This window comes from Uranotaenia lowii, chromosome 2 (genome assembly GCF_029784155.1).
Source record: "Uranotaenia lowii strain MFRU-FL chromosome 2, ASM2978415v1, whole genome shotgun sequence".
Lineage (NCBI taxonomy): Eukaryota > Metazoa > Arthropoda > Insecta > Diptera > Culicidae > Uranotaenia > Uranotaenia lowii.
This window is the reverse complement of record NC_073692.1, coordinates 177,587,341-177,610,911: the sequence shown is the minus strand read 5'-3', so window position 1 is coordinate 177,610,911 and position 23,571 is coordinate 177,587,341. Positions and strand designations below refer to the sequence as shown.

General features: G+C 37.3%; 2 protein-coding genes across 2 annotated transcripts; one reads left to right on the top strand and one right to left on the bottom strand.

Moving 5' to 3' along the window:
- Positions 1 to 10,109: 10,109 nt before the first annotated feature.
- LOC129747063 (farnesol dehydrogenase-like) lies at positions 10,110 to 11,135 on the bottom strand. The gene is made up of 2 exons (XM_055741076.1): positions 10,400 to 11,135; positions 10,110 to 10,337 (listed from the first exon to the last, which is right to left on the bottom strand). The coding sequence occupies exons 1-2, from the start codon at positions 10,973 to 10,975 to the stop codon at positions 10,164 to 10,166; spliced, it is 750 nt and encodes a 249-aa protein (XP_055597051.1). The 5' UTR covers positions 10,976 to 11,135; the 3' UTR covers positions 10,110 to 10,163.
- Positions 11,136 to 21,918: 10,783 nt separating this feature from the next.
- On the top strand, positions 21,919 to 23,261 carry LOC129748641 (basic helix-loop-helix neural transcription factor TAP). Its single transcript, XM_055743306.1, has one exon. The coding sequence runs from the start codon at positions 22,378 to 22,380 to the stop codon at positions 23,125 to 23,127; it is 750 nt and encodes a 249-aa protein (XP_055599281.1). The 5' UTR covers positions 21,919 to 22,377; the 3' UTR covers positions 23,128 to 23,261.
- The last annotated feature ends 310 nt before the right edge of the window (positions 23,262 to 23,571 follow it).

Here is a 23,571-nt window from a genome sequence, read left to right as displayed (position 1 = left end):
TAAACTTTTTTCAGTAATGTCAGAAATTTTTGTAATGATATCTTTCCCAATTTTTATAAACTGTATAATTTAACTTTTTTAGATGCACCATACCATCATTCATCATGCATCATCATCCTTGGAATATTATTCCTTAATTGAATTGAATGCGTAATTTAAACAAATTTAGATTTTTTTCTGTTACCGTAGATTTGTTACTTTATCAGTTATCAATGATTGATTTCACTCAAAATTAATTTAAAGCGTATAAACTCCATATCACTAAAACGCAAGGTAGTTGGCAAAATTTGACAAAAGATTAGAGTTCTGGACGCTTTAATCTACCAAATCACTCATTCGATCATGGGTTCCAAAATGCTGATCCTTTAAAGTATCATTTTTTTCAATTTTTTTTAATGGTATAACGAGTTTATTAAAAAAGAAAACCTTCTAAAATATTAAAAAAAAACTAATCTTTTTAATCTTCGCGTTGTTTTTACTTTCAAATAAATTTACCAAATTTTAAATTTAAATTTCATGAAATATTTTTCATAAGTTTGTCTTTGTTTTTCAAATTTGAATTTTTGTGTTCCAAAAACATAATCTTCTGCTTTTGAAACTAAATTTTTAATAAGAAAAACATGGTTTCCACCTTCAATCATTTTCCGGGCGCAACATTCCAATTTTTATCGACAAATTATTCCGATCTTGAAATTTTAACCTTTAAAACCTTCGATTGGAATATTATAAAAGTTTCTTTAATTATATTATATTATATTACAGACCCCGTTCGATTTTGGCAACACGCTCGTACATTTTGTGTTGCCAAAATCGAATGTTGCCAAAATCGAACGGTTTTTTTCTCCACTTTTTTTATCAGTTATTTTTACAAAATAACTAATATTATTACCAAAAACGTTATTTTTAGCCAATTTTCGACCATTTCTAGTAATTTTTGATTTTTTTATCATGTTTTTGATGCATTTTGCACTTATCTTGTTTTGTTTATAATGTTTGTTTTCATTTGTCATATTTGCTGTTTTTTTTGTTCTTCATCATTTTTTAGTTGTTTTTAGTCATTTTCAGTCTTTTGTATGAATTTGTTTTTTTACTTTTTGAATTTTTCATCTTTTTGTCATTTTTTAGTACATAATAATTTTTTAAAAAAACTTTAGTTTTTATTGTTGCATTTTATCACCATTTCAGAACACAAAAACGTATTAGTGGTATTTGTCTAATTAAAAATGGTCCTGTTATAACGAAAATTAAATTGTAATGTTGTTTCTAAAAACCATTCGATTTTGGCACATGTGCCAAAATCGGATGTTGCCAAAATCGAATGTTGCCAAAATCGAATGTTGCCAAAAACGAACGGGGTCTGTATATCATGTTTTTCAACCGATCATGATTTTTAATTTATCTTATCTCTTATTGATTCGAATTAGTCGATTCAAATAGTTGATTCAAACTAGCAACAGCAATGTTAATTTAATTTGTATTATCTTTGTGCTTTCATTATTTACAACAAAACTTGGAATAAATTATGTTTATTTTTATTATTTCAGTTCCTTATTGATAATTTCCCAATCTGTAAATTGTCAGAGTAAATGAACATGTTGTGTTATTAATATATAAAGCTATTATTTTGACTTTCAGATCTCTTTTAGTATTTTATTTTGATAACTGGACAAATTTTAGTAAAGAAATGGGTTTTATTTTTACTTTGATCAGCACTGACAGCCTTAAAATAAAATAAATTAATTTTTTTTAAAATAAAATTCCGTAATCAACTATTGAATAAATTTTGCTAGGTTCAAAATGTTCCTTTTCCTAATCGAGAATTCACATTTCTAATCGAAATAATTTTTTCCACAATTCAAGATACTACAGTGGTCTAGCCAGCATAGAATTTATTTTCAGGCAAATTTCTAGTTCAGAATAAGGAACATCATTTTGAATGATTAATCAATGACTTACCGGAAATAGCATTGATTTGAATCATTTATTCTGATTTGTTTTGAAAATGTTGATTCATTTTACTAGTAAATTTTTTTCTATTTTTTCCTCGGACAGGGACAGCCTGCTGGAGTTAAGCTTCTCTCAAGCCTCTTCTCCAACAGGCACAAAACCCTGTCAAAACAATTTTAACAATTCGTTTACAATATTATTCCAAAATATGTATGGGGCCGTTCACTAATTACGTAAGCACGATTTTGGAAATCTTCAAACCCTTCCCCCCACCCCCTGGTAAGACAAAGTAGGATTTTTCGCTTAAAAATAGATACCTTTATTACCGATTCTAGAGCGTGAAGTTGCTGTGATTATTTTTAATCTTATATCATGCTTAAAAGATGGCTTTCTAACAATCATTTTGCAATGTTTATGTTTCAAATAAAGAAAAATTGTTAAAACCAGTTTATTATCGTACTAAAGTTTTTAAATTTCAACGTCAACATACTCCATTCCCAAAACGGTGACTGAAATTCTTTTGATGGAAAATGAAGCTCAAGAAATAACTTTCAAATTTGGGGCAAATTATTTTTGAATAATGAATAATCGTTTCTCCAATTGAGGGACGCTTGGAATGGGTCGATTATATTTTACTCACTTCCCACAAATTTTAACTAAAACAGTCGTGTCAAAATTGGAACAGAATGCGCGCAAGGTCACGTGTTGTACGCTGAAACGCTGATAACTTTTGAGTAAAAAACCGAATATTAAAAAATTAATGTCATTCTTTTTATTTGATGACTCCCAAATTACGATCAAATTGCATAATTAGAACAAATTTCGTTTTTGTTGAAGATTGAAAGGTGCACCAATATACGCTCCGAAAAAAATCGTCTGCCACTGTGCAGTGCCTGATTATATAATCGACTATATACACGCACGCACACGCACAATGGCGCTAGATGATTTGAGAGAGCATTTATGATTGTGTTGTACCGGTTCGATCGGCATGTTGTAAATAGACGGAAACTACTGAGTGATGCGTCACGCACACTAGTTGCTTTCAGGCTCGTTCGTTACACATGCGTCGGCGTCTCCATTCTCAGTAGTGTGCCAGAGTTTGGCTGAATGAGCCAGTGTCTCGAACCCCGTGCTAAGGGTGACTTCCTACCATTAATATGCAATTGCACATTGGCGACCTAATCAGGACGTTTTTTTATCCAAGTTTGGAAATTCAAATTAAAAAAGGAAACTAGGAAGTCACCCTTTTCACGGTAGGCAATGTGAAGTTAGTCGTGCGTGGTGTTTTTTTTTATTCGGTGTCGGAAAATGAACAATTTATCGTTGATCATCTGTAAGTATACAAACGAAAAAACCTACAAGTTCGGAAGCGTGTTGGGAGTCCGCTGTCCGGTCATTTGAAAACAAGTGTGCTGGGAGTCCACTTGCCAACTACAGAAGCGTGCTAAGTGTCCACTGTAGTTGTAATCCAAGCGCGTTGAGAGTCCGCTTGCGAAATGAAAAGACAAGTGCGCTGGGAGTCCACTTGCAAAAAGCGTGCTGGGAGTCCGCTAAATGGAAATTAAAAGTCAAGCGCGTTGAGAGTCCGCTTGCTAAAAAAAAAAACAAGTGTGCTGGGAGTCCACGTGACAGCTATCAAAGCGTGCTGGGAGTCCGCTGTGCGTCGAGTCAGCTTGCGAATTTAAAATAAAATGTGAAGAGACCAATTGCATGAAAAGAGCGTGCTGGGAGTCCGCTTAGTTAAAAAAAAAAACGAAAGCGAGATCAGGATCTTCTTGCCCGAAAACAATTGAAATGGCAGGTCACCTACCCGCTACAAAAGCGTGCTGAGAATCCGCTGAAATGAGGATTATGAGTCCAAACTCATTTAAACCGTTTGGAAAAAAACTAATAAAGCAGATGTGTTGAAAGAACACTTGTGGGATAAGCATAAGTGTTTAAAAATGAAATTGGAGTTACAAATGCCAAACGTGTAGAGAGTCATCTTGCAAAAGATACGCACAAGGGTGATAGAGATTCACTAGTTGGGCGTCAGCTGTAGTAGAAATTGAGAAAAACATAATCCCGTTGAATTGGGTCGAAAAGCGTAAATGAAATGCGTTTATGTAAAGGAAAAAGGAAGAATGGAAATGGAAGTTCACTTACATGCAAGTTAAAAAAAAAATGTTCGCTTGGCAGAAAGATTAGCGAGTGTGTGCTAACATAAAAGAAAACATTTGAGAGAGGATCAACGATCAAAACTAAACAAAAAAAAATACAAAAAAATACAAAAATACGAAATACAATGATCAACACAGAAGATGAGCACAATTGCGTTGAAAGTTCTTAAAAAAAAAAGCCTTTTTCTGAAATAGTTTTTCGGTACCATATATTAAAAAAAATAAGGAAAAGGAAGCGAAGAAAACATTATAATAAACATTACAGAAGCAGAATTGGTTCTCAAAGGTGAATCAATAAACTCGTTCGTTTTGTTCAAACAAACAATTGGATATAGCTAGAAAACTAATCTATTTATAAAAAAATGAAAAGAAGGAGCTAAATATTGCATTTGGATGTAAAATATATGAATTTCCAAGACCGGAAACTTAAATAAGAAACACGATAAATGGAAGCAATCGACGGGGCATGAGTACGAACATTGAATATACATAAGAGAAAAAAATGAAAGTAAGCCAGGGTAAATGGTTCATTTTATTTATTACAGAAACTTGCCCTGTGGTCCAACCAAAAAAACGCGAGTAGGAAAAAGAGTACTAAAATTTCAGCAGTCTTCTGAGCTCACTGCAAAGAAAATACATTGAATAGTTGAACGGAGCTGATTTGGAGCACTGAGTTTTTTCAGTTTGTTTTTGCTGTTAGCCTTTGGTACATGCTCACTATCAGTGGGCTGTTTCAACGAAGAAAACAAACATGGCAACAAAATCTGTAATGATTTTTCTGAAAATGCTTATTTCGTTCTGATAAGAAAAAAGATGTTAAAATATCCAATCAATAATGAATAAGAAAAGTGATGAAAAAGCGTTCTTAGGAAAGAAAGATTTGTTTGTACTTTGTATGTGAATAGTCCGCTAATATGTATTCCTTTTCGTGATTCAACCACTACCAGCTCAAAAAAAAAATGAAATAAAGGAAAAAAATTGGTAGAAAACATATGTAGCTGAAAATATGAAGCGAATTAAGCATGTATGACAGTATGGGTGAAGTAGAAACGAACACTCTTTATCATTAAGTTGGGCGTCCACAACGATTGGTCCCCACCAGCGGAATCGAGCAAAATCTGAAAAGAGGGAGAGCGACGCAAGGAAAATCTCCGAGAAGAAGCATCGCTTGTAATAGAAATGATGAGAGCTGAGCCTCAGTCAGTCGGTACACACACAGGCGCAAACTTGCCACATTAAAAGAGCCCTAGGATGACGGCGATAACAACAGCCACGAGCCTTGAATATAAAAGGTGATTTGAAATTGATGCGTGCATTTAGGCGTTTAACTGGCGTGTCTACATAGAGGCGCGTTTTATTAGTGATGTCGAGTTAGTATTAATCACATCGTAGTGTCTTGACTGAGAACAGTGAAAAGATTGAGAAAGAGAGATTACAGAAATCACTTGAAGCAGAAGATATTTTACTTATCTTTGTCTGCTACCCTTCTTTAGATATTTCCATCTCGTGGCAATGCTTGGAGGTCGAAAGTTTGTTATGATTTAGATGTGTGAATTCCTTTCCACGCCCACTATTTCGAGGGCAAAGCTCCTGCACTGCTTCAGCTGAGCGCTATTCACGAGCGCTAAGCTCAAACCAGTGTGTGTTCAAGCCGAGCCACACACAACAATTACTGAATGAAACTTTAGTCTTAAAATACTCAACTATTAATTAATGACGCTATTTAGTTGGAAAGTTAAAATCGTTTACAACTACTAGTAGTTGTGAGAATGGTCAAACATTGGACGAGGACATCAGTTTTTCAGGAGTGAAATGAAAATGATGGTTGTTGATGTGGAAGCTTTGAGGGAAAATTAATTGGCAAAATATAGAACCAATTTCATGATCCGTAGAAATGTACATGAATAACTGTACACATCAAAGAGATACGCATGTCTACAAGAATGTAAGGAAATCTCTAGAAAACTTATTTATACCCTTTCCTAAAAGGGGTTCTTAGTTGAATAGAATGATAACAGACACTGCTGGAAAACGTGAGCTAAGTTTATTTATCTCAACTACTTTGAGAACGCTTTTAATTTCCGCACACAAAAAGGTTATTATATCACCGGCCTCAAGAAAATAAATCAAAACTGGCGAAGCAGTCAGAACAATTCAAATTTCAAAGCAGCGTCGTTAGTTTTCCGTGCAAGGTGGTTTCTTACTTTAGTTAAGCAGAAAGTGCAGAAAACTCATTTTATAAATTAACGAATATAATAATACTGATCGGAATTAGAGAAGTAAAAAAAAGTCTTAAGCTATTAACTAATGATGCAGTTCTACATATATGCCTGTATACCACTATTTCATGTAGTGGATACAAATCAAATAAAATTGACAACTCGAGAATTTGACTTAATTGCGTTTCAAGCGATAATCGAGATAATAGAAATGTGTTTAGTTGCTGAATAATCCAAATAATATTTAGTGTTAGAGTGGTACGTTAGCCTATCAGAAATCAGTTCAATCGTCTTCGTGTCATGCAATAAAAGTGTTAACACGTCATTAAAGTATGGTAAATGATTATGTTAACTAAAGTTTAACCGCATTAATAAGAGAAACAGGGGCGTTCCATCAGGTGTTATCATTTTGGCTAGGAATTCTGCTCGGAACATGCTCAGTACATGGTGCAGCAGTCGCTCGCTAATCTAACGACTTTGAGGCCAAACGTAAAAAAAATACATTTTTTTAGACCAAGTATCCGAACTGCAGATTGTCAGTGTCAGACATCCACTGTCAGTCAACTTTGATAGTGCCTAAAATGTCTATGTCATGCGATACTAAGCTTACAATGTCATGGCCAAGTTAAAAGATCAACATATTGATTGCTTGGTCATTCAATTCGTAAACGACTTTGATGTTCTTATGTTGACATTGACCACTGATCGCTGGTCAGGATCGAATGAATTTTACTTAAAATTACCAGCCTTGCCAAGAACGTTTTTCGTCATATTATAAAGACGACTATTGATTTCGATTAAGTATCGTAGACTAAAAATAAATGTGTTTTAAGAGCTACAAACATCGGAAATGAATAGGTGAAAAAAAAACTGTTTTGTCAGATGAAATTGCTTAAACAGGAAAATCGAAGGCCGCGTTAATGCGATGCGAAATCATTTGAAAAAAGTGAGGTTAGAAGGTAGCAACTGGCCTTAGCCGGAGCCTCCCTAGAAGGTTCCATAATAAAGCGCAGTCGTTAAAAAAAAAAAAAATTCCAATTAACGGGCTAGCACTGTATATAAAATAAATGTTTTGGAGTATTATACACGAAACCGTTCCTCTTCATTAACGTTTAAGGACGAATCAAAAAAGAGGCATTATTGATGGTCCTAACTGATCTTTGTGGATTCAAATCAAAAAGGAGAGCGGTGTGTTGCAAAAATTTAAGTTTGAAAAATTCCGCTCAAATGCTCAAATTTCGATTGAAATGTATGTTTAACATGAAGCATTTTCCCATAGATGCTGATGAATAAATAGAATGGAAATATGAAGTAATGAATGTTGTTCAATGTTTAAAATATGATTCAAGCCTTACAAGAAATACTGAAGTTAGAATTAAACATAACTACAAAGGGAAGTTTAAACTGTTTGTTTGGAAAAAAATTTATCAAACAAAAAAGGGACGAGACTTATAAAATTCAAATCTCAATAAAATTGGCGTGGGAAGTTGATTGAACATATATATTGCTGTTAACTAACTAACGGACTGAATCGATGAAAGTTCATTTAAAAAGGAAATTCGAACTATACAGTAAAAACAATGAAAACACTACAAACACGCTTGAATATCAAGTGGTTTTTTTCTTTCATCTGTGTAGAGGGGAGATGTGCAGTGCCTGATTATATAATCGACTATATACACGCACGCACACGCACAATGGCGCTAGATGATTTGAGAGAGCATTTATGATTGTGTTGTACCGGTTCGATCGGCATGTTGTAAATAGACGGAAACTACTGAGTGATGCGTCACGCACACTAGTTGCTTTCAGGCTCGTTCGTTACACATGCGTCGGCGTCTCCATTCTCAGTAGTGTGCCAGAGTTTGGCTGAATGAGCCAGTGTCTCGAACCCCGTGCTAAGGGTGACTTCCTACCATTAATATGCAATTGCACAGCCACCATAATTGCCGCGATATTAGCCTAGAAATTAAATTTCATTGCCTAATGGCGTTTTAGGAAGGATAAAAAATGTAATTAAAAAGCAAAACATTCGTTTAGAATTAACAATGTTTTTAAACATTTGATGTAGCAATTAGGCTGGAACAAATATCAATTTCTTCTTTTGTCACCCCCCACCCCCCTTCGAAATTTCCAAAAAAAAACCCGAAGGGGGGAATAAATAAAGTTTGAAGTATTTCATGATAATTTTGAAAAATTAATCAAATATTCTAAAGATTACAAGACCAAAAAACAAATTGTGGAAGATGGTAGTTATTTCACCTTTAGTACTCTTGGTTTTATTGATTTTTTCGATAAAAAATTACTTGATTTAAAAGTTTTGTGCAACGGAATAGTATGCCTTTTGGTTGCATACAAGCTTTTGTGCAATTTATTTCAATTTATTTGTTTTTCACATTATTTTTTGTTGTCCCCCCCCCCTCGCGATGTTTCAACTCCGAGTGACAAAAGAAGGATTTGAAATTTGTTCCGGCCTTATTATATTCCGTATAATCATTATTCCATTTCTGACCACCCTTTTGGCATGGTGCTTTCTGTCCACTTGCTTTGGCGTTCTATCTCACGGTGTGTTTTCAATCAGTTGTAGTTTTTTTTTACATAAATATCATCAAAATCGAGTTTTTATGATTTTTTTTATCTTTTCAGTTAGACGTAAATCAGATCCTTACATCGCCGTAAACGTTCAACTTGGATTGTAAATTATTGGCAGCGCTGTAAATAGAGTTTTTGTTTAACTAGGGCGTTTTGTACAGTTTTCCCCTACATGAATAGTGTTACCCTGGGGGAGGAAGACTGAAATTTTCTGCATCGTTTTCTGCATTGTTTTTTTACTGTTCGGCAAATAGCCAGCAATTGTTGAAAAGATTTGTAGTCGTTCAAATTTTAACTTTAGATGATCAGTTTCGTGTTGCGAGTCATGTAACTCAGTTGTTTGCTGAATTTAGCTAAATTTTTAGAACAGCAATTAATCAAACCATTTTTATTTATCAGCTTCAAAACTTTGACGAAATTTGAGCGACTCAATACGTCTGATCATGCAAGAATTTGCCGGAGCAAAACAAAACCTAATTAAATTATGTTTTATACAAAACAAGTGCTTTTTAGCATCAAACAAGTTTTATTGAAAATCTCTAAATAAGAAAGTAAAATTTTGATCTTTCGCACTGGTCGGTAGATTGATGAGAGAAATTTGACGTTTGAATTTTTTTTTCTTTTTTTAATCAGTCTTCCTCCCCCAGGTGTTACCATGTTGCAAATAATGCCAAAAAACACAATCCTTCCTGAATACCCATTCCATCCCATTTGTATCCAAGAACCACAACCCGACAAATCTGCTTCAGTGTCACCCAATCGAAGATTTTTTCGAAACTTTGAACTCATTGGTATACAAAAATAATCGGAAACAATTAATTTTTTTTCACAGCTTGAAAGAGAAATTCCAAAATTTTAGTTGCCACCCGTTAATCGCGTATGACTTAAAAAAAGCACCTCTATCCTAACTAGAAGCATTACAGCATCGCTAAAAGAATAGTGATGCATCGTACGTAACTTTTTCGGGCGATAATTTAGCTAAAAATTCAATTTCAGTTGAACGTCAAATTTTTGGAATTAAGAGTTGTGGAAGAAAATCAAAATCTTATCCAGATTTAGAATACTGGTCCAAAAGTAGGCTGTGATTTTTATCTAAGCTCTTACTCATAATTTGGAATTTTGATATGAACCCTTGTTTCTGACCCAGAACGATAATCTTGAAGATTCGGATTTAAAATTATTTGATGAATTGAAGGGATATTTTCATAAATTTAATTTGCTTTCCTTACACAACTTCAACAAGTTAAAACGGTTCACCGGCAGGCTTGATCATCAGTTCGTGCACTTGCACTCTCGGTGGGGTACTTAGCACGTACAAAACGCCATCGGCAATGTCTTCGGGTTCCAGAAAAGGGAATTCACCAAGATGTTCCAAACCCTTCGTCATCTCGCTTCTGACCGCACCTGGGCTGATGCTCTGTGGAACACAAAATTGGTTTTAAATCTATATCAAAGAGCCGTTTAAATTGTCTAACTTACAGTGACTTTCACTTTAGTTCCTTCGGTTCGCAACTCGTGACGCATGGTTTCGGTGATTGCCGTCACTGCATGTTTCGAGGCTGGATAGATGCCTAGAGAGGGCATATTTATCACATGATGACCAAGAATGCTGTTAATGTGAATGATGTGTCCATCAACCGACCGTTTCTTCATGGATTGGAAACCTTCGCGACTGCACAACGCCAATCCCATTACGTTGATATCCAAAATTTCTTTGAGCTGCTGGGAACTTGACTTAAGTATTTCCTTTTTGGGAGCTACTCCAGCATTGTTAATCAACGCATCCACACCACCGAATTTATCTTCAACCCACTTGAATGATTTTATGATGTCCTCTTCATTGGCAACATCACACTTGATCGCATGCAGATGGCTCTTAAAATCTTCCGGTAGCTCAGATTTAAGGGCTTCCACCATTTCGACTCGTCTAGCCAAGCCCACCACGACCATTCCAGCCTTGGCCAGATGCACCACGATCGCGGCACCAATGCCGGAACTGGCACCGGTCACAACGGCCACTTTTCCCTTCCAACGTTCCATTCCGAAAGCTGACATCGTACTACTCTCTGATTCAGGAACCTGTTACGAAGCTACAAAATCAAATCGATAAGAATAATGCAAACGTGATAAGCAAATCAATCAGCTTCCAACCAACTTGCCGGAATGTGACTGAAGCAAAGGTATCACTCAACGCTACGCAAGCAAGAATACTTCTAGCTACAAACAAACCTAAACCTTTAAATATTATCAGCAGCTTGGTTTGATCAAGGTACAAATATCTACATCGCCCCACGCCATGCCTAGTCTAAAATCGTTTATCATCCCCATTACCGAATACTCTCAATTGATAAAATGTTTTCTTCTATCAAAAGAAACGCTCTAAACTGGAAATTGTTGTTGTATTAACTTAGTCAGTAGTAAGAATGAGTTGGACATTTGATTCGTTCTGGGAATGATGATTTTCGCATTTTTTGACGAAGGTATGAAATAGTATTGTTTCAGCGTTGATTTAAACGGTGTTCCTTCTCGAGCTATAAAAAAGTTCACTCCTAGATATATACTGTTTTTGGAAATTTTTTGGACTTCAGTTGATCGGAATACCGGGATTCATTTCTTATCATCTTATTAAGAATCTGAGTTTAGACGTGAGATGCTTTTTGGAAATTTTGTGTACTCTCGGATAAAAGGTCTAGATTCCCTTTTAAATGATAGTTTTTGGATTGAATCCTAAACACTATACGGCACGACTTGGTAGGCTGTGACGGTCGACGACGGTTGTGTTTTTTTTTGGCAGGAAAATTCTGAAGACTCTCAAACCATCATTTTTTTTTAAGTCAAATTTGTACTTAAAGTTTTGAAGACTGCGATGGCGGAAATAGAATAAGCGAGGAATGATAATCAAAACAAAAAGAATCATCGACAGTAAAACGGGAAAATTGGATGTTCGAAAAGTATTCGTATTTTTGCAAATATTCGAAATGTGTTTCACCATAAATCCTGATTGAACGATAGGGATAAAGATAAGTATCAGATTTAAATATGTTAAAACCATCTGAAGCAATCCCTTACACAAAAAAGAAAAGTCAATCGTTAGCCCCATTAATGCTTTTTAATAATTGCGATATTTTTTCCTTATTAATGGCTTTGAGTGTATTTTACTTAACCATAACTTTTAAAAATGACACACAAATATTTTAATGTAAAATTGTCGAGACACATTGTCATAGTATTATTCTCACTAAAAATTAGGTGAAATTTTTTAAGAAGTAGAATGATGTGAATGCTAGTGATTTTTGAAATGGTGTTTGCGTGCTCAAAACTGTTCACGATTTCGACAGCAATAGTTTCTAAATGTTATATCAGAAAAGCTCAAACATCCTCCGATAAAATCGTGTTACATTCTATATTTAATCGAGATTAATTTAATCTCTCATTCCCCTTTTGAATGTTTCGGTGTGTGTGAGTACTCACATAATAAATTTAGGCAGAATTTAAAGTTGAAAATTTTATGCATTTATGCAATAATGGTTCAATGATACAAGTTGTTGTATTCGTGTATGTTACTTACATATCTCTTATTCTTCTACACGTATATAAAAAAACATAGTTTAGCATACATCAGTGAACGTAATTTAAACACTATCTTGAGGTTAGGCCTGAAAATCTGAGCTGTTATTTTTGTATAAGAAACATGTTTAAAACATTGTAACAGAACTTAAAGCTACAAGAATTTTTGTTCAAGTGACTCAAATGATATACCGTAACAGGGTATCAAATTCGACTTATTGACGAATTAGGTTCATTTGAAATATTTCAAGTACTAGTCAAGTTTCACTAGAAATTTAAAAAAGAACTCTACAACATTGGAGATAAAATGTAAATCTTTCGTTATGCAACTTTTAAAACACGATATGTTGCATTGTTCATTTAAAGCTCGGTTTTATTGGAAAAAGGATTCAATAAGATTGCAATAAATAGTCAATCCGTTCACTTCCTATGAAACCATAGGAGTGTAGAAGAAAAAATCACAAAGGCAAGTTTCAAGTTTTATTATAACTTTTCAAATTTTTCTTTTTATCAAAACCTAGTTTTGATTGATTAAGTGTATAAAAGAATTAATTATGTTAAAAAGAAAGTCTATCATAATGAAACTGTAATAACATTAAAAGAAATTTTCGAAAAGCTTTTGAATAATTGCAAACAGATTTTTAAAAAAGCATTTAGAAAAATAAAGAAAAGAAATAATAATCTCAATAATAAAGGAAGACCAAAAAACAGGATGTATAATATTAAATCGCACTAGTCAAAAGTGTCTCCAAATCATATCCTACCCCCATTTCCAAATCAAAATTATTTTGCTAGGATGCAGAGGTGACCTCGGTCCTAAAGCATGAGCTATGAATCTTTCAATCCTTTCTCTCTATTTTCCTTCTATCCATTGACTACTAGGACGTGGCCGGCGCCGTTATTGATGTTTAAAGAGAGAGCATCAGTTTTGTTCATTGTGAATGTTTTGTCAATCCCAGACACCATTCATTTGACCTCTGGACAAAATTGATGGCCTCGGTCAATCACGGAGTAGCAACCATTGGCGATGTGGAACTTGTTCTACTGAGCCACACCTGCGATCATGGAATTCGAAATGTTTATACACTATAACAGTGTCTTAATTACAATCATAATTTTTTTTTTTGAATTGAATATTGCTTTGCAACTATTTATGATTCATTTCGAGTTCAATGATTCAAGGTGGATGTGAGTAGTCAATCAAGCTAAGCTAAGCTAAGCTAATCCTAAACACTATACGGCACCATATAATTGCAGCACTTTCAAGCAACTGATCTGTATCTACTAAGTTTATGTTTAAATGCAGTTCAATTGCTTGGGGCAGATCACGGTGGAGACACCCCCCCCCCCCCCCGTGCTAGCGTTTTTTCTCTATGACCGTTTGCGAGCAAAAATGAATGAAACAAGCGGGAATTATTCGAATCATCGTGATCTGTTGATGCACCGCTATGCGTGTTGCCTTTTTGTTTCAACGTATGCTGACGACATTAAATTGTCTCTTTTTTGCGGTTCTGCCTAGCTAGCTTGTGTGTATCAGTTTCTCAGTAGCCCTAACCAGTAGCTAACTAAATTACCTGTAGCACGCATAAGCGGTATATACAAGCATAGCATGAAAATTTAAATTTTTTTAAAAACAAATTTACGTTGAAAAATCAAGCTGCATGCTGATGACGTTGAATATTTGTGTGGAACAAAAATCGAGTACTATTAAAAGCGTGAGGATGATCTTTCTTTTTATGGCAACCGTCAGAAATTGGATGAACACGAATTCAAACAAATAGAAAGAATACGGCTACCGGCTACAACAAAGTAAAACGAAAAGTAACAAACTTGAACTGCTAGACTGCCAACACAGAGTGTTCAGAAAAAAAATGACACAACTTTATTTTCGACGTTTTCAACTGTAAAAATTTAACAATTTCAGAAACTCATAACGACAACACCGTGCCCGAATGGCTTCTCCGCCTTTTTTAGTTGCAGAAAAGTTCGTAACTGAGTAAGTGAGAAATTTTATGTCTCACTACACTTTTGAGACCAGATTTGGGTTAAAAAGCCGCTAATTCGACATCATAGCGCTGCAGGTGATATGCTGAAAGGGCTCCACGGTGCGAACGTACGACGATGGTCATGCCATCTACCAGAGCTGCGGCAACATACACGAGCTTGGAACAGCTTTTATTGCGATGGGAAAGATGCAAAAGCGCGTAATCGGCTGGTCGCCGATCGACCCACGAATGTTCCGATTGAGAATCAAGGGCTTCATCTTCAAAATAAGCATCATCAATGTGCACAGCCCTCACCTCGGAAGTACCGGTGATGATAAAAACGAATTCTACGAGCAGCTGGAACGCTGCCCAAAACATGATATCAAGATCGTCATCGGGGATTCGCTCAAGTCGGCCAGGAGTAGGAATCCAAACTGAAAATTGAAAGGTTCAGTGCGCACCAACCAGCTGACCAATGAAAACGGCCTAAGACTCACAGATTCCGCCGCCTCCAAACTAATTACCGTACGAAGTACCTTTTTTCAGAACCGTCTCCAACACAAGTATACCTGGAGACCACGTTTTGATAAACAGCAGGCACTTCTTGCACATCATCGACGTCAAATCCTGTCGAGGTACCAACATCGAGTCAGACTACTATCTGGTGATGGTGAAGATGCGCCAAAAACTTTCCGTAGTGAGCAACATACAAAACCGATGTCCACCTCGGTTAAATATCGCACGGCTGAAGCAACCTGAGGTCGACTACGCGCAATCGCTCGAGACAGCCAGAGTGTAGGAGGGTGGTGGACGAAGAGAACGTCGTGCTGGCAGCAGTAGTCCAAAGAAGCACCCGTCGAAATGTCGGAAATCACCGACAGCGGAAGAGGCAGTGAGTCCGAATTTTCCAGGAGAAAAAGTGCCGTCTGGAGGAGGAGGAGCTCGAGGAGCTGGAGCAGCTGCATCGTTCCAACACGAAAGTTCTATCAGAAACTCAATGCATCCCACAAAGGCTTCGTGCTGCAAACCGAATTGTGCCGGGACAAGGACGAAAGCATCCTGATGGACAATCGCGAGGTGATCTAAAGCTGGAAGAAGAACTTCGATGAACACCTGAACGGCGCACATGCAGTAAATCAAGATGGTGGGGAAGGTACATCGCCGGCGTAGCCAACGACTTAGAGGAGCCACTCCCAACGATGAATGAAGTTAAGGAAGCCATTGGCCAGCTGAATAGCAACAAGTCGGCTGGGAAGGATGGCTTCGCAGCTGAGCTCATCAAAATGCGCCAGGACAAGTTGGCCGATTGCCTACACCTACTGATGGTCCGGATCTGGAACACAGAACAGCTACCGGAGGAGTGAAAATAGAGGGTATTTAATATGCCCCATCTACAAGAAGGGCGACCAATTGGACTGTGAGAACTACCGAGCGATCACAGTCCTCAATGTCGCCTACAAAGTGCTGTCACGAATCCTACTCCGCCGCCTAACGCCACAAGCAAACAGATTCGTGGGAAGTTATCAAGCCAGCTTCATTGAAGGGCGGTCTACGAAGCACCAAATCTTCACGTCACGTTACAAATCCTCCAAAAATGCCGTGAACTCCAAGCCCCTCACACCATCTATTCATCGACTTCAAAGCTGCATACGACACGATCGACCGTGATGAGCTACGGAAAATCAAGGACGGAACGGTTTTTCACCGAGCTGACCAGACTGATCAAGGTGACGTTGAATGGACGCAGTGCTGTATGCGAAATCTGGTGAATTGTCGTGTTCATTGGAATCACGCAGGGGGCTTCGACAAGGTGAGGGTCTATCCTGCATGATGTTCAACGTATCGTTAGAAGGTGTTATTCGACGAGCGGTGGGCAAATGCGGGGCGCGATTTTCAACAGATCCAGTCAACTTCTCTGCTTTGCCGATAAAATTGATATATTTTGTCGGCAGATCATCTGCGGCAGTGGCAAAGCATGAAAGATTGGGTTAATGATTAATATGCTTGTCCAGTTATAACAAGGTCACGATCGATAGTCGAAGACTTTGTCTAACACGACTAACTGGTGACCGCAGACAATGACATGAGATACGACGGTAAATTATCAGCGGTAGTCGTGCCTACTATGTACTACTATGTACTAAGTGTAACCTGTATATGACGCTCATTAGACCGATTGTCCTCTACGGGCACGAGACATGGATATTACTCGAGGAGGACCAGTGTCCACTCAGAGTATTCGAGCGATGAATGTTAAGAACCATCTTTGGCCGCGTGCAAGAGAACCGGGTCTGAAGGCGAAGGATGAATCACGAGCTCGCGCGACTTTACGGCGAGCCCAGTATCCAGAAAATGGCGAAGGCTGGACGGATATGCTGGACAGAATATGTTTCGAGAACGCCGGACGCTACGATTTCGGTAGGAACGAGACGAGCAGAGGCGCATCGAGCGAGATGGTTGAATCAAGTGGTGCGTGATCTGGCGAATATGGGATGCCCGAAAAGTTAGACAACGGTTGACATGGACCGAGTTAATTTTGGAAATTATGTTCGTCAATTTATGTCGTGAGACGGAATACTAAGAAAATAAAAATGAAAAGTAAATTAAAACAGTATCGTTGAATACCTACTTATTATCCCGTTTGGGATGTGAAAACTCTTTTTTTTCAGTTTTAACGCTCTAACTTGAATTTAAAAATCTAGAACAGCTGGTTTGAATTACCTGAATTTCATCCATAATATGAATATTTAAAGTGATAGATTTGAAACGCAATAAAATTACATTTCTCAATATAGTTCATTTCATAACTAATTTTCAATTATGGTAAATTAAGGGTGAGAGAAATTCGTTCATAAGAAACATTTCTTTGATTTAAAACCTCGTATCAAGGTTAGGTTGGGTCTAAGGACATATAAGAAGCAAAAGAAGCCGAAGCCAGGTCAAAAAAGCTTCAAACCAAGAGCTCGTGAATAATATGAATAATTTCTGTGTGGTCAATTGGTGTGCGTTATCATTGCCGACGAGACTTATTCAAGTTTGATTACAGAATGCTTCCGGGTGACAAGTATTACACTGTACGGGATGGCCAAAGTGTTGACGAGACGAAGACATCAATTTTTACCGAAAAATTAGGTAAAAAGGCAAAGATTTAGCAAGCCATATGTGGGTGTGGCATGCTTCCGGAGCCATTCGTGACTACTTACACAATGAATACAGCTGTTTACGTTCGAAAGTGCCTGAACCGTCACCTCATGATCCGCAAGCATGATCACCCAGTACGGTTTTAGCCGGATTTGACATCAGTTCACTACTTAAAAGACACAATGGCTTGGTTCAAATCCACCAAAGAGTCCAGATCGTACCGAAGGAGATAAATCCGTCAAATTGTCCTCAAGCGAAGCCGATTGAAACTTTTCGGATCCTTACCAAATCGTATTTGATAAAATGTTTGTTCAAAACCTGCAGATTCTATCGAAAACGTTGTAAAAGACTAGGAAAAAGAGGCCGAAATCATCGCATATCAGTCTGTGCTGAAACTAATGTGCAGTTTTGGACCAAACATTTGATCACTGGCCTACGATTGACTGGAATCTAATTTTTTCTTGATTCACTGTAAAAAGACTTTATAGAACATAGAAGTGAAAAACAATTGGACTTGCTCCCAACTTGTGTTCTTCCTGTGCATTTTAAATCGTGATTAGACTGAATGGGACACGCAATATGTATGATATTTGCTCATAAATTCGGAATTGTAAAGATTTTCCAAATCAAGAATACCTATCTACCTACAAATGTAAGGAATAGTTTCCTAGTTCCTAGTTCCTACAAATGTAAGGAATAGATCTTTTTCTGCATCTTTTCGAGCCGTACAACTCCGGGCTATTTTATCTAAAATCCTGGCAAAATTTAGGCATTTCAATTAAAAATTTTCAACTCAAAATCCGGGCAATATGCTGGCAAATTTGGTTAAAGCCAAGAAACTATTTAATTAAACTTAAGAAGAAAATCATTTTTTAACGAAATTTCTCAGCAGATTTTTAACCCTTTGTTAGGTAGGCTTGCAAAAATTCGATCGTATTTATTTAATACTAGCTGATCCCGTACGAACTTCGTTTCGCATGAAATCATTGGTACGTCAAAATGAGTTTAGAAAATGAATTCGAAACATTCTTTCGACAATTTTGGGGAAAAAATCAGCAGTGTTTAAAGTCGCTACTATTACTTTTGCTTGAAATTCAAATTAAACGGTTGATTGGCTTTTTATTAAAATTTATGTGAGAGTGTTTTCTTCTCGATCGGTTGCAAAATCTAGACATTATGGCAGAAACATGTACTATTTGTTTATGTGCACGACTCTTTTGCTTGACCTTCACACTTAAATTGGTATCAATTAACTGCCTCCAACAAAATTATTGCACAAAACACTGAACTTTCAATGAAACCCTTTTTTTCTGTCCCATGGCCCGAAATTCGATAATTGAAACCAATTTTACGTTCCTCAAAACTCCCTTGTGCCATTTTTTCTTTTCAAATTATGTGTAAAATAACGTCAGGAACTTGAAAACAGTGAACAGTGAATATAGACGCCCTTTTCGCCGACCCTTGAAACGGAACATGCTACCTGGAGTCAATTGCTCATAGTTTATAACCCTCATCTGAACATTTTCATCTCAATCCGATGCATGATCACGACAATATCGCGAAAACAGTGAGCAACTGACATGGACGGCCTTTTTTTGACCACGATTCAAAACTTGACACCTGAAATCAATTATCTTTTCTGTTAAACTCCCATGTGTCAATTTTCATTACAATTCGATGCTCAATCAAGAGAATTTCGTTAAAACAGTGAACAGATAATAACCCCTTTTGCCGACCCCTGAGTCAAGATTTGAAACCTGAAAGCAAAAGAGCATCCCTCAAAACTCATATGCGAAAATTTTCATCTCAATCCAATGAAGAATAACGTCAAAATCGCAAAAACATTAAAGTTGGGTATGGACGACTCCTTTAGCCGACTTCTGATCCACAATTCAAAACTTGAAATCGATTACTCGTCCCTCAAAACACTCATGTGCTAATTTTCATCACAATACGAACTATAATAACGCCAATATCGCAAAAACATTAATCAGTGGATATGGACGACCCCTTTGGCCGGTCCCTGACCCTAAATTTAATAACTGTAATCGATTGCTCGTCTCCCAAAACACTCATGTGCAAATTTTCATCACAATCCAATGTAAAATAAAGCCAATATCGCAAAAACATTAATCAGTGAATATGGACGACCCCTTTTGCCGACCCCTAACCATAAATTTGATAACTGTAATCGATTGCTCGTCTCTCAAAACACTCATGTGTAAATTTTCATCACAATCCGATGTATAATAACTCCAATATCGCAAAAACATTAATCAGTGAATATGGACGACCCCTTTGGCCGACCCCTGACCCTAAATTTGATAACTGCAATCGATTGCTCGTCTTTAAAAACTCTCATGTGCAAATTTTCAACACAATCAGACGAAAAATAACGTCAATATCGCGAAAACATTATTTGTCTTGCATGGACGACCCCTTTCAGAAGGGGTCATTCAAAAATCTGAAAACATTTTTCATCCTTCCTGGACCTAATAAGTATCCATGCCAAATTTCAGACCTCTAGCTCTTGAGACGGCTGAGTCTATAGAGGACAAACAAACAAACAAACAAACAAACAAACAAACAAACAAACAAACAAACAAACATACAGATAATTGCTTTTTATATATAGGTATAGATAATTTGCTCGAAAATCCCGTTTGTGTGCTAAATTTAAAAAAAATATCCTAACTCAATTTGAGTTTTCTGGTGGATTTTGCAAATAATTTGAAAAAAAATTCGAGCAAAATTATGGTTTTTTCAATGAAATTCTGTCAGCCAGGCAGGAACGGACCTTTCCTAAATTTTGTACTGAATATTCTGGAAAGTCTGGTAAAACTGGGAATTCTGGCTAGCTTATTTAAAGGGATTTGAAACGCTACCTTATTGAACAATACCATTATGATTTTTCCCAAATATATTCATTTTGGAATGCCTTATGTGATGTGGTCACTTACGAATCCAATCTGTCAATTTTGTAAAATTAGGAAACCAAAAGTTTCCAGATTTTCATTCCAAGAAGAGTTTTAGTGCTTCAATGTGCACATGGTTCTTACTCACAAAAAATAGTGTCGATTACATTATCGAGAAATCTCTGACGAGCTCTCAATTTTGAATTGATGTTTACTCCACTAGTTCAATCTTTTCATGAAAATTCAACCAAGTTTGGTCGGAATTCTTTTTTGAAACAGTAGGTATATTATTTGTGCATGCCATAAAATTCACAAATTCTTGAGAACTATGATATAAATTTGAGTACAAAAAAATATTCCAAACTTGTCTGAACTCAGGGTGTTATTCTGATTTCCCGAAAAAAAAACGGAAATCTTCCTGTTACATTTCCTTTATTTCATAAATTTAAAACCTAGTTTGTACTGCATGTGCCCAATTTTTACTATTTATCTTTTAAATTATTGAAACATGCAGTTTATTGTTTTTAAGAACCTCTAGAAATGACATTGACGCTAATCTTCGGGATCGGCTACCTGAATCGCTAAAAAAAACGTTTGAATTTCAACCGTCATCAATCGACAAATATTGAATTTCGATCGAATCGGCGAGTATTAAAGTAGTTCGTAAAACATCTTCCAATTACATCGATACGATCACCTCTAGCTACCTTTTTGATCCTGCGATCCATCCAAATCAACCACGAGTAAAGAAAACGAACCCGAAATAAGGAAGCGCCACTTGTCGCATCACGGCCAAACCTTTCCAGCAGAAAAGGATTAGCCAAGAAGTCAGGCAGAAAAAAGTGGGTAACCTAGATCAAGGCTGATCGTGTGTTTTTCCACAAAACAGTAGAAAAAAAAAACATTCCAAACAAAGAGTAGTCGCGCCAAAAACCTAATTGGAAACCGATACCTACCTAAGTCAGTTCTTCGGCTGAGGAAATTGCCCTAAGAGAATATTGTGATGAGATGAGAGGTTTAGAAGGAAGGATCACATTCCTCCTACGCAGTTTATCGAACTAAAGGTAGGTTTGTTGTTGGGTGAAAAAAAAGAAAAGGTTCAAAGAATTGAAAAGAGCGACCAAGGCTCATCGGGAGGGGCGGAGCTTAAGAGTGGCGCTTACTTAATCCAAATACGAGCGAACGGCAAGTGCGCTCTCCGTACGAACCAGGCTCGGATTTGGTCGAGGGACCCCTAAACGATCGTTAAGGTCCGTCGTATGGAAAGGTTTAGATGAAGATGATAACTCGCTCTCTCGGGAGAGAGTGCAGTTAGTCGGACAGTGCAAAGGGTCGTCTCTTTTCGTCTCGCTTTCGAGTCGTTCGCTTGTTTTGTTGGTTTCTCGCTCGCTCGATAGGCACCTGTTTTACCTGTGCGGAGATGTTCGATCGTAAAATCTATTCCCGGATCGCGTGGCGTTGATCGAGGCTCTGGAGTTGGGCTCCTGAAATCAGTTGATTACGAAACCTCGACCCGATAGCAAGTGTTTTATGTCCCGAGTGCGGTTCCAAAGTTTGTTTCCAAGTATCCATGTGATTTTTCTGAGTGCATCGTGTGGGCAATCTTTAGTGATAAGCGATTGAAGTTGAAATTTTGATCGCCGTTGTAGAAAAGTGGACGAGTTTCTGCATCAGATTGAACTTTAATTGAAGCTAATTACGAACCGATTAAAGTCGGAACCCGAGTAAGGGAAATACAAAAAGTTCTCCCGGTCTGGACAGTTCGATCGGCGCAAGTGATCACAACAAACGAAAGCGAAGAATTTGTTAATTGGATTTAAGTGATTTCAAGGACTTGGACTCTCGGAAAATGAGTTCGGCGTACATGCAGTACAATCCCGCCTCGATGATGCACGGGGCAGGGCTGGAATCGTCGTACACTCACTATGGAATGACGACCGGTTCCCAGTGTTACGGTTATGCCACGGACAGTGCGTCCTCCGAAGGTTATCACAGTCCAGGACCGGTATCTAGTCCCGATTCCTATTACCAATCCCCTGAGGAGTACAGTCCAATTGGGTATACCGGTTACGGCTATGATGGAACGAATGGATGTACCGAATCCTACTATGGCTACACGGCAAACGATTTCAAAACTGCCAGTCCCACGATCCCTAAGTTGATCCCGTCTAGCTCAGTAACTTCGACTCCCTGCTCCAGATACCCCAACGATCGCTACAGTCCTTACGCGTTACCTGCCAAGTTCAGCCGCCCTCAAGGATTCCCTCATCCACAATCCAGCTCACCGACTCCAAGTACAGTCAGTTCATCCAGCAGTTCCTGCAGTATCAAGAGTCTACCAGCCTCAGACCTTCCTCAACTTGGCTCCCAACCTCAAGACCCCTCCACCTCACCCCAGCAGCCGGAAGTTGTGCGCAAACGTCGTCTGGCCGCCAACGCACGCGAACGGCGGCGCATGAACAGCCTAAACGATGCCTTCGATCGCCTCCGGGATGTAGTGCCCTCGCTCGGAAACGATCGGAAGCTCTCCAAGTACGAGACCCTTCAGATGGCCCAGACCTACATCGCGGCCCTCAACGAGTTGCTGTCCCGAAAGTGATCCTGTCCTGTCTTGCTGCCGAAGGTTTTTCGACTGTAAGAAATTTGTTGAGATTATGTAAATCAGTGAGGATCGCGTGACCTTCCCGTGAAGGTAACGATAGTCTGGCTTAAATTAGGCCTGTTGAATTAGGTGCAGCTTAGCAATGATTTTTTAACTTAAGAAACGTAGGAAACGTGAAGGAAATTTACTCCATCAAATGTATTTTGCTTCTTTTGTAAAGGATATACTAATGAGATTATTAGGTAAAAGTTTTTGAATGTTTTTGAAATTTTTCCTAACATATGTAGGTTTGAATTGTTAATCAAAATATGATAATTATTTTCAATTTAAAAGAAACGTGAGAATCATGATCATTAAAAAATAAAAAAAAAATAATTAAGGTTAATTGAATGAGTCTCGAAAATCAACATTTCACATCTAAGCAGATTCATATTTTTGATC

What these genes read in the sequence shown, in the direction of transcription:
- LOC129747063 (XM_055741076.1), bottom strand. Translation starts at nt 10,975, where the DNA reads ATGTCAGCTTTCGGAATGGAACGTTGGAAGGGAAAAGTGGCCGTTGTG. An exon ending in GAACTAAAGTGAAAGTCACT is followed by an intron (nt 10,338 to 10,399) that starts GTAAGTTAGACA and finishes TGTGTTCCACAG; the next exon opens with AGCATCAGCCCAGGTGCGGT.
- LOC129748641 (XM_055743306.1), top strand. Translation starts at nt 22,378, where the DNA reads ATGAGTTCGGCGTACATGCAGTACAATCCCGCCTCGATGATGCACGGG.